The sequence below is a fragment of the Micropterus dolomieu genome, linkage group LG09, assembly GCF_021292245.1.
Source record: "Micropterus dolomieu isolate WLL.071019.BEF.003 ecotype Adirondacks linkage group LG09, ASM2129224v1, whole genome shotgun sequence".
Lineage (NCBI taxonomy): Eukaryota > Metazoa > Chordata > Actinopteri > Centrarchiformes > Centrarchidae > Micropterus > Micropterus dolomieu.
Genome location: NC_060158.1, coordinates 6,560,327 through 6,572,569, shown reverse-complemented (window position 1 = coordinate 6,572,569; position 12,243 = coordinate 6,560,327). Strand labels below are relative to the sequence as shown.

Here is a 12,243-nt window from a genome sequence, read left to right as displayed (position 1 = left end):
TTTATTTCATTTATCCTACATTGTTGTTAGGTAAGAACCTTGTTTCAAGTTTTTGACTGACATCTCACGTTTGTATCTTTTAGTTTGGCTAAATTCAGTAAAATCATTAATCTGTATTAGTATTAAAATGACAACGTGACAAAGCATGGTCATGGATTTCATTGTGTTTTGTGCCCTAATGAAAACTTAAGTGTCCCTTAATTTCTAAATGAAATTAAATGACACAGGATCTTCTATAAACTGCCAGATTTATGTGCTGATTGAAGACTGTCTGAGCTTTCCAGTGTACTATAACTTTAATTTAAAATACTACATGTAAACACGTCACAGTAATTCTTGAAAACCTAAATCCCTGCCCTCACTGCCATAATGTTAACTTATCAAAATGAGGTAAACACAAAACTAAAGCACCAAAAAGCTACATTTGACTATTGAAAACTGTTAATCTGCACATCAAAACATTCACAACCATCTCACAGATGTGCACTGCAGTGTTTCTGCTAAGGCGTGAGCACCTTTTATTGTTTTTTAGAAATTTGCTCCTTCAGTTCCTCCTCTCCCCTGCCCTCCTGTGTGCTCATGTGTGCACATATCCATTCAGAATGATGACTACAGAGGCGACAAGGACTCAGAGAATGTAAAACTGACCCTTCAGTGCTGCAGGATGTAAAGATATATGAAATAACTAAAGCACTACAAAGACGCCTAATACATCTGAACTGCACATTAGCAAATACAATAAACACCCAATTTGTTTTATTACTGGAAGATTTGTAAAGTCTTCTTTTTACTGCTAATACTACCTATTCTATCTATGGTTGTGTTGGTGATTTTCTACTACTTGAAGCCCAAAAATGCACTGGAAAATATCTCCTGGGTTTCACTGAATCACATACATGCATACATTAAACTGAATAAACATGGAGGATATTTTCTGAAATGCATTCCCGCCTTTGCACAAGCACATACTGCCAGTTCTCCGTCTAGTTACAGGCTGTAAAACCTGAGGAGGTTTCAGCAGCATCCAGATGTTATGTTGTGGGCTACAAGACAGATTGTACATGCTGAACATTTGTAGTCTGCTCTATCCAGCCTGGCCTGCAGCGTAGTGCACCACAGGTTTGAGGAAGGCTGGATTAGCCATTTTTAATCTGCTAAAATCACTGGTCAAATCATAGACATCAAACATGGACATATGGAATATGAATAAATCAAGGGTTTCAAAATGAACCACAATAATTCATAAACCTGACATTAATTAAAAAGGTACAGATAAGGAAGCAAATGCATCTCAGCCTTCAATGAGCTGTAATGAGAAAAAGGGGATTCAATTATGAAGATCAGTAACTCTAACATAAAGATTTCCAATTGACGATGGATGGATGCATGTTATCAGCCATTTTTCATGAAAGTGGCATATTGTTGTATTGTTGCCTGTTTGAAGTGATGGTGTCTGCCCATGTGATTATTCACAACCAAGCAACTGTAAACTGTAAATGGCTGCTCCATACTATCAGACCATGGTGAAATAGTGACCAGCTGGCACTGAATCATCTGGTATTTAGCCATGTTTAGCGTGTGGTATTTAACCTATTTTTCAACTAAATCTGATGGTGGTCTGAATTTTATCTCAGATTTTTTGAATGGACGATCTCGCTCTGGTGTAGGTTGCCTCCAGGGGAGTTTAGTAGCTCTGGTGGTGCCACAGTGGATCATCATAACTACACACACAAAGAATTGGATTATCACACAGATCAGTGAACTGACCGACTTAGAAAACACTGATGGCCTGGCTAGCTCACACACACACACACACACACACACACACACACACTGGAGGGGTCCTCCATCATCTATCCCTTCTTTCACCCTCCCACTTTGTTTACATTCTCCTCCCTCTGGGCTGCCCATCTGTTTCTCTGCCCTCTTCTCTGCACCAAGGTTTAATCAAGAGGCTGAGCCTCATGATGCAGACTGCTTGATGATGATGCTGTGTTTTCACTTATAACATGTGTTTCCAGTGAGAGATGCAGAACAGCCACTGTGGGATAAGACTTCAGTTTGATGTTTTTTTTTATAAATATTGGAACACTGCATTTTGTGCTGTCTCCAAGCGTGAAGCTTCGGGTCTGAGATGTGAATCCAAGGCCGAATAATGGCAAAATTACCCTATTTCTCAGCTGATTTATTACCTCAGTAAACACTTTCATAATGAGTTTATGGTCTCAATTGCTAGTTTTATGTCTTCTTCAATACAACATGATGTTCATTTAGTAAATTATGGTCCCATTTACAGGAAAATAGACCATTAAGCAGAGTATGCTTCAGGGCGGGATTATCTGTGATTGACAAGTCGTTACCATGGCGACCTGTCAATCGGGCTACAGTAACTCATACCCACGGCACTGTGTAAATTTAACCAGCGCCGTTGAAAAAGCTTATTAGGAGACGGCTGTTCACGTTCTCTGGTAAGTACACTTGGTAACTGACTCCCCCAATACAGGGGACGTAATCGATTTTCGCTGTTCTAGCCGTTTTTCCTTCCAAAAACAGCGGTCCTTTGTGTCAACAGAGACCATCTGGCGGGCCGCCATCTAGGTGAGGTCGGCTTCGTTGGTAAGTTTCGTTTCTGTCGTCAGACTGAAGTACAGAAGAAGAGTTTGCTCTGCTGGTGATCCGTAGGAGCTACACAGACATCCAGGATATGAATCGCTCTTCAGTATGAAGAGAAAGAGACCACTTGCAGCCCTGTAGGATGTTCTGTTCTCAAGCTGTCGCCTATAAAGCAGGGAGTGCTTTTGGTCATATATATCAGTGTTTCCCATACATACTGTAGGCTTTACTTGGGCGGGCCGCCCAGGTAGATAAACAGCCGCCTAAGTAAATTTGGCAACCCCTTTTAAAATCGTTCTTGATTGCAGCGCTGCGCAGTGCACATTCGCTCTGCACATCCTCTCACTCGGTCGCTCTCTCTCTCTCGCAAACACGGACAACAGACCCGTCTGTGAATTTAACTGGTTGATATCATTTACACCTCTGCACAAATCTGTCCAACACAACGCTGTCAATGTCCCATGTCAGAGACCCATCTTCAAAACAGTTATTAGCAAGCATGTAAGGAGTCTAGCTAATAAGGATAGCTATGTTAACTAGCTATGGAAAGCTATGGAAAACAGCTGTCAAAGTTAGCAGGCTGTATAACTGGTAGTCTACAGGTGCTTCGAGATAACTGGCTGACTTTCGCCGACTTGATAGATAGGGGAATAAAAACAGCGCTGTCAAGTCAGACACAATCTACCTCCGGTAGACTGCGTGAGCTTACTGTGAGTTTATAACAATGATCAGGCATTGCTCCCACAAGTTCTAGTGATGTGACACGTCGCAGGAGGTAATGCTCTGTTATACTGAGAAAAGAGGTGGATGCAAATTTCGGTAGGTATCCTACAATATCTGTTTTGCCGAATTATGCAATTCACTTCTTAAGGTCCTTATAGGACACTTTGCTGTTTGAACGCAGTTAATGCCACATGTTTTTGCTGAATCTCAAGAAATGGTACTTTTACTAAGTGTAATAATATATTAACGATTTTAACATTCATAATATACTGATCATTTATCACTATTGATAATGATAGCATACTTTATCACTATTGATAATAGTGATAAATGATCCCGCCACAGTTACGCTGTCAATCTGTGGGAAACACTGTATATTGACTGTTTCTATCAATATTTCAATGTTTTGGAATCTTTAAGTTATTTGGAACGTGTTTGTTTGGAGAGAAATAATGTTTTGAAGATAACTCCCAATAAAAGTGAACATATAAACAGTAAATATGGCCAAAAGATGGATATTCGCCTGGTATATTTTGGAAAGATTGTGTAATAACTGTTGTATATCAGTTTCTTTTCATCAAATTTACAGTTACAGTTGTATTCCAGGTGTATTAGAAGATATTCAGTGTCATTATAACCTACCTTATGATGGTTTATTGCATTAAAATAGCTTTTTTTTTACCAGGTGATGATGACAATATCATATTCTTTCTGTATTTCATCTCCATGTAGTCTGTAATGGTAAAATAAATATGTTAATGTACAATGGATTTATATTCCTTATACTCCTTTCAGAGGAGACCAGAATTATGCATCTAGGCCTAATGGTTGAGGAGATATTACAGATTTATTTTGGGTATGTTATTTTAGGCGTTTTTCCTGGAAATAGGTGCCAGGGTCCATGTTGTTCGCTAGACAAAATTGTCAGGGCTGTTAAAATGACAGTTAACGTGCATTACAGATGCACCTAGCTAAGCAAGCTAACTAGCTCCACAAATGGCCGTTAGCGCCACCGTCTCGTCCAAATATGGTCACTTCTGTTTGCAAAAACTCAACATGGCAGCGCCCTATTGGCCAAACTCGAGGCTTCAAAACGGGTGACATCACGATGACTACAGATGGGGGATGTGAGGTTTCCTAGCAGCATCCAAAACAGTGTTGCCCATTAGTTAACGAGAACGAGGTCCGCCAAAGTTTCAAAATGACCTGAAAACATTTTTCACATCTCATAACTACATTACAGGCCTTTAACGTTGTGTTTTGTAACTACAGTAACATTAACAGTCTGTTTCTGTCACTCGTTTGTGAGAAGGCAGATTAAGCTAGCCGCACCGGAATTGGGAGTGCACACGTATTCAAGACTTTATGGTAAAGTCACTGAAACGACCAGTGCGAGCTGAAAGGCAGGTTAGCGACTTTATCCTGTCATTTTTTCTCTTTACAAAGCCAAGTGTTGCAGTATGAAAGTCTGACCTGAAGAGAGGCTATGAAGTATTCATGTTAAGTGATACGAGAACACTTACAATATAATTTATCAAACTGGGTCGGACTTGATGAATTTAGTGCGAGGATACACATGTGACAACATCCGGTTTTCAAAATAAGGTGTCTATACAGTATGGAAATATGATTAATTGGATTGTATTCACAGAAAGTATAAAACATATTACATGTGTCCATTAAAAGTAAAAAATTGATTTAGGGTTGCCGGAAAAACATTAAATAAATTTGTTGACTTTTGTTGCTGTTTCATCACCTTCATCAAGTTCTTCATAGATATCCTCTTAATTTTGCAGCAAATTACTGCATTTAACTTTAAAATGTACAAAATTTTCTTCTGGTGGTGCATGCCACCAGACCCCAACTGAGGGTCCGAGCCCCACCCACCATAATCTGTAAACTGTGTATGATGGAAAGGAGGAAGATATAGGAATTTTTTAATGATATATTTAGGGTGGTTTCACACCTGGCTCGATTGGAGACGACGTTCTGAAACAAGGGAGCATTTCCCCTTAGTCCTGGTTCGTTTGGAAATATGTGAACACAACAATGGCACTCTGATCATGAACAGAACAACCTTGCTCGGCTCAATTCTCTACGAACCCTGGAGCAGTTTGTTTGCAGTGAGAACACAGCTGACCCATGAACCGGAACAAATGAATGTGTTGCCTGGCAACCAACGCCAAAAGATCACTTGTTGATTCGGAACAAAGTACAGTTCCCTTAATGTGAAGGTGTGTTCTGTAATACTGCTGTAATGTTAATGGAGAGTAAATGTTATATGTGCAGTGTATTCACTATGGTAGGGTAGCAAGAGACATGGAAAACCTTGACACCTAAGTCACCCTGCAAACAAGAAGTGACGTCATAGCGACCTCACATCGCTTTGTGCATTCCAGGAAATTCACAATGAACTAAATAGCATTGGCAGTGTAAACACCTGATCAGTGATTTGCAGTAGCATGGATCCATGTTATTTCACACACACACTCACACACAGATGGAAACAAGAGGTTAAGAGTCAGTATTGATGAAATATTGACAGGCTGGAACAATTATACAACAGAGTCCATGACAAAGAGAACAGTGTAACTAAAACTACATACTGAGCAGTGTGCATTGAAGTACATTCAGTGACTGCTATATGTGGTAATATTAATAAACAACAATAAAGTGGTATTCTATTCTATTCTATTCTATATTTAATAATATTAATATCTGAGCAGCTAAGTGGACTAGACTATGTGAAACCACAGATTAGTAAGCCATTATTCCACTCTATAAAGCTCAGCTTCAACCCATGAAAATCAGCCCCATCACTTGAATCACAAAGCAATAAGACCGTGCATGCACCAGCTTTCCGCCTGCATGCATTAATTTAAATGTTATCTTAATGCATTCTTATGTGACACACTTTAAATTGCCTTTGTACTGACTTACAAGTCTACTTGAGGGTCCCCAGTGATTCAGTTCTATTGATCCTTAACTAAAAAGTTGTGCATAGACTAGAGCCACAGTTTTGCTCTGTTATTTATTTAAGTCAGTCGGTAGTAGGAGAACCTACAAGTACGTAGAGGTTTACTGTAAAGTTATAAAATGATTACAACACAGCTCCAGTCTCTATTTAAAATTCAACATCTGTATCTTTAATTTTAGATAGATATTAATCTATCATCATTACATGAACTGCACATTAAATATGCATTATGCACTGGAATAAGTGAAAGTTGACTCATCCCAACAGTGGTGCTCATTAATTTACCACAGGACATTTGCACAGCCTAAACCAACAACTGGTTTAACAACTTCAAGAGAAAATAAAATATATCCAGAAATATCAGTTTTTTTTACAACTAGAATGTGTCAAACTCTAACATTATTACTATGTTGAATTAGCAATGCATCTAGAAATATGTGTTTTCTCCTTTTCACTACACTGTATTATGATTCCTTATGAGACAAGATAAGACTTTATTGATTCATCAGGGGAAATTCACATCTAACAGCAGCACAGAGACAGGTGAAACAGATGAAGAACAATTCGAATTTAATAGATAAAAATAAAATGAGAGGTTAAGGAAACTTAAGGAAGCTTTTCATATGTTACTATACATGCTGCTCGACTCCCACTCCATCGATGGCTTTATTTTTCAAAATGGTAGCTATACACCCACTTGTGGTGAATTTTGAATTTATTCATAATTACAATTTACAGTATTAAGTGTGTTTAATATTGAGATGTATATCTAGTGCATAGGACAGTCACACATACCGATGTATGATTTTGTGCACTAATTATAGTGCGCTACAGTAAAAAAAATTATTATGATCAGGACTGACACAGAGAAATTCCATGGAAGACATATCATTATGTTGAGAGCTATTGTATGAAGCATCATGGTAAATGGACTGTACTTGTATAGTGCCTTTCTATTCATCAAACCACTCAAAGTGCTTTACATTCACACACTGATGACACTTTGACATGCAGACTGGAGGGGCAGGGGACCGAACCGCCTATCTTCAGATTAGTGGGAGACCTGCTCTACCTCTGAACCACAGCCGCCCCAGGAATCAGCCTTATCGTGTATAGATATGACACCTAAATGACAGTAGGTTTAGTCCTGCCTGCCTCATACACACAGAGCTAAATCCCACACTATCCATCCTCCACAGAGATTGGCTCTCCTCCTGAAGCTTTCACACCACAACTGTATTATGAGATATCAGCAGAAGCAGTCATCCTTTTATCTCTCTTTTTCTCCTGCTGTATCTCATGTTCTTCTCTCCATTTTCTCCTCAAGCTCCACCATCACTCCTTCCTCTGTGTTATCACTGAGTAGCATCCCAACATCTCTTCCTGCATTCCTGCACTCCTCCATCTTTCCCAGTATTTACCCTTCTCAAGATGACTCACCACCAATGCATCTCTTTCCATCTCTGTGTCTCTCCCTTTCTCTTCGCCTCTATCACTCTTATCTTGGTCAGGTTTCCCCTAAACAGGACCTGCCTGTGAGGCTCACAGTGGCTGACCTTTGTTTCATCTCTGCCGTCCATTCTTTCACACACCAACCCCAACATTGCCTCTAGCAGCAACAGCCCCCATCAATCGATTGGCCCGGATCGAATGGCCCCAGTTGCCTCGTCAACTGAACCTCACTCTGATCTCCCCCACGCCCACTACTGCCCATTTCACCCAAATCTCCTCTCACTCAACCCCTCCCAATGGCAAATCAACGCCAGAACATGGGAGTTTCTACTCCATGCACAAACTCTATTCAGTCAGAGTGGAGAGGTTTTCCCCTTCAACGATGAAGTGGACAGCATCACAAATTGTGACAGAGCATCACCATTTCCACAACTTGACCTGATTGCTCTCTCTTACCAATCCCCCAAACCTGGATGTGGAGCAGAGGAGAAACTACTGCCCGTCATACTTCATTAGCAGGGATGGACTATAATACCAAGGAAACTGAAGAAATGAAGTTATAGTTATCCTACAGTTCTACTCACTTATTTTTATAGACTCCACATACTATACCACAACAAAACTTGATACTATCTTCTAAGTGAAAATACAGCATGTTGCAGGAGTTTATGAAATTCCAATATAGGGTTATAATACCTCGCAACTGAGTATGGACACTGGATAATGCCATGTAATAACACTACAGGGTTGTTTGAGTAATGACATCATGTTGTCTAAATTTAGTGGCTGGAAAGGACCTGACAGATCAATGAGATTAGTGAGGCTGCTGGAGTAAAAAACAGTGGAGGTGTTGGCTGTGTCTACCCTTGTGGAGACCACCATCCTTTGGGACCCATCTGTTGACATTTATAGGGGAGGGGGGTGAGAGAGGATTGAACATCGCTGAGGAACCATTTTGACGCACTTTTCTGTGCCCATTTGGTACCCAGTCCTAAGCTGCTTATACATCCTCACCAAGCCCAGCACAGTCAATGACAGTTATTGTGTTGTTTGAAAGAAAATGCACCAAATGATTGGTAGAAAAATAATCAGCACCTTCATCGATTTGGATTTCCCACTTCACCCCTTCGTCCTTTAAATATTATAAATAACTAACACGGTTGCAGCCATGTATTTGATTATTAAGAGTTACTGTCAGATTTGGAGGAATTAAATGATATTCTGCAGTTTGGGCTGCAGTTTTCACCACATATTCCTGTGCATAATTGTGTATTTCACCTGTTTTTTTTATTCACAAACGATTTCATTTCTGACAGGACTCATCTGTGTCATTAAGCAGTCTGGCTAATTGTGTACTTAGGAGCTGTGAACTTCCTCAATTGCCTACAGCACGTCCAGCGCCTGGTGCCAGATGTTTGGTGGCTGTAATCTCATTTTTTGGAACCTTTGAATGCAGCAGTGCATTTTTCCAGCACTACATGACAAACGCTTATTTCTAGTTTTAAAAAAATAACGCCGGTCGGCGTACTGGGCCCTCTCTCCAATTTGGTTCAATTGCTTGTTACATTACTTTTACGTTACAGTGCCAAAATTGCCAAAAAGGCTTCTCTGGCGGCTTACAAATTAAGATAAGCCAAATGGTGTGGATGCTAAATGGTCCTTTTCGCCATTGCATGATTAAAATTGAAGCTGTGACAGCACCTCTACCCCATCAATCTACCAATGCTTCTCATCCACAGAGGAAAATTAATCAGATTTTGCAGGTGGGGCATGGCTGATTGATCAACTTCATGATGATGTTCACTAAGGGTGATAGTGGGGGGGCCAGCTGTATTCATGTCCTCTCGCACACAACTTAATTCAAAGAGTTCAATGCAATATAGATTTACTGTAATTTCAAAGCAGAGTACAAATTGATACAAGTTAGTTCCATGGAAAAAAACAAGCTCAGTTGTGCATTCACTTATATTGTTAAAATACACTCCTCTCATAAAGAGGAGTATATTACTGGTCCATAATCCAATCCTGTGATTGTTTATAAAATTAAGATTGGATGGTATGCCATTATGCTTTTACACACGTGATGGCGCTATTTGTCAAGGAAACTTCTGGTAAGAGACACAAAAACATGATTCCTTCAACTTTACCACAGAGGACACCTGTTCCTCTGCAGTGTTCGCTGTCCTTGGGTGGGATAAGATACAGTTGTTTCTGAGTTGATAAACTGTCTGCTGCTGGGTCACGTTAACATTTATTTATTGAAGTAGGTTTATTTAGAACGGGGGAGGATCCAGGCACACAGATGCAGCTCATGGTTAAGGCGTCATCTCTGTCTTCTAATGACACACAAAGAGAGTTTATCACCAAATCACCCCTAGGCTCTGTACTGCAACAGGATCTTGGTTATAGGACAATGTCCATGTGTTGCTCTCTGATAATAAAAGTCTTTTTTTATATTAAAATGAACACACATCACAATTCTGCAATACACGAGCACATTCGGATCTTTGGTAAAACACCACATTTTAAAATATGAAACAAAAGCACCAAGAAAATAATTTCCCACAATAGCCACCGTGTGTTTTTTGGCTATGAGGTGCAAAAATACTACAGAGACTGAAATACTCAGTGAGGACCGCAACTGAAACGTTAACGCGGAACCACCCTGCACCGGACCAACCTGTCTGGATGCGGCGGATTCACTCACAAATCTGCCGCATGTTCCCTCAGAAAAAGACCGTGTGATTAGGCAACAATCATCCCTCTCTTTTATTCCGGTGATCTCAGTCGTTATCACAATTTGCAACGCACTGATTTAGTGTGACAAATTGCGTTAATAACAGATAACGTTACCTAATATAATGACTTCCCGAGAGCAATTAACGTTAACTTGACAGACAATGACAATTCAAGCAACAATTCAGTTTAATCATCTTGCCACATAACGTTATCCGTTAACGTAAGAGCTAGCTTAGAGAAGTCATACATTCCCCACCATGTTCAATGTCATTCTAACATCATGCCTGTGCCTCCACGAGCTTTAACCCTTTCCTTAACGGACACACCGACTAACCGTTAACGTTACCAAATCCGGAGCGGACAAGCTAACTTTTAATATAAACGATATTTTACAAAATATTAGTAAATCACAAGATGTGTAAGTTAACGTTAGGTCTTACCCCCATTTTTGCGCAGTCAGTCTTGTCTCCTCAGAAGATGAATCGTGTAGTGGCTTGATACAACCAGAATAGCTGGAGTTAAGGCGGGGACACGGGGCGGAATCGTGCTGAAAAATGTCTCCTTTCACTTGACAGCTATTATTGCTCCACTGACAACAAATAACTAGCTAACATAATATCCTAAAATATCATTTTTTAAAGAGGGACGGGCATAAGGTAACTTGTCAAGGTAATGTTTCATCAAACACCTAAGCAAAGCTGCACCCCGTTCAGATGAAAATCAAAAGGGCTTATTTTTTTTCGCCATAAAATGTAAAAATTATAAGCTGCAGTTGGTGATACTTCACCAACCTCCTCCCTGTACGGCACAAATGATGCCGGTGGAAAGTAGACCCGGACAGCAGGCTTCTTTTTCGGATGCTGTCTCCCTCCGCGACTATGCCTAGGCTGCCGCAGCACTCAGGATTCCCTGGGTGTCACTCCGCGGATGAAGCAAGAGATACACGTTCTAAAAGACTGGCATTCATCTGATACTGGATATAATGGTCAAATAAGTTTGCAAACGCAGGTTTTAGGTGATGTATACTGTTCGGCAACAAGGGTATGAAATCAAATCATCATGTGGCCATAGAGGAACAGTTTTCTTTTTACGATTTTAATCAGAAATGCAAGAGAGAAAGAGCAAGACTTACTGAAAGACCTTTGTAAGTTTTGCTCCAGTCAAAAGTGGCTACAAGGTATGTTTACTGCAATTGTTTGCATCTAAATAAATTCAAGTTAATTTCATGAATTTTGATAACTTTCTGGTTATGTTTCAAGTTAATGCATTTTCTTGTTTTCTGTCTGTAAATGTCTGTTTAGCACTTATGTTCGTCAAAGACGTTTAATAAAAGACATTTGACAGTTAGTCAAACCTGAATTTTTTTGACTGGATAGTTGAAAAATAGTTGTTAAGCTGAATCACTGATTTAAAGGGCAAATAGTAAAATCCAAAAGCAGTCTAAGGCATAAACAGGCAGCAGTGCAACGTGTGTCTATCCTGTTACCTCCAAGTTTCCATTAAGTCCAATGCAACCAGTAGTGGAATAATACAATATTTTGTGTTAGTTTGAGTTTATTTAATTACACAACTTTATTTAGGAATATTCACCAAGTAAACACAGATTAAACTAAAATAATACAGCGCTTATGACCAAAGTCAGCAACAAAATGTGCCAGAATGATCTAGAGAAGCTTGGAAGCTCCTTTCATGTCAATTCTCAAGTTGTAAAATTGATTTTGTCTATGCCTACAGATGTG

General features: G+C 39.7%; 1 protein-coding gene across 1 annotated transcript in view; it reads right to left on the bottom strand.

The window, feature by feature from the left end:
* Positions 1–11,332, bottom strand: part of atp1a3a (ATPase Na+/K+ transporting subunit alpha 3a) — a 34,675-nt gene extending 23,343 nt beyond the window's left edge. The window contains exon 1 of the mRNA XM_046057769.1: positions 10,945–11,332. Within this exon, the coding sequence (XP_045913725.1) occupies positions 10,945–10,950 (6 nt within the window). The 5' untranslated portion in view covers positions 10,951–11,332. The remainder of the gene's footprint in view (positions 1–10,944) is intronic.
* Between the last annotated feature and the right edge of the window lie 911 nt (positions 11,333–12,243).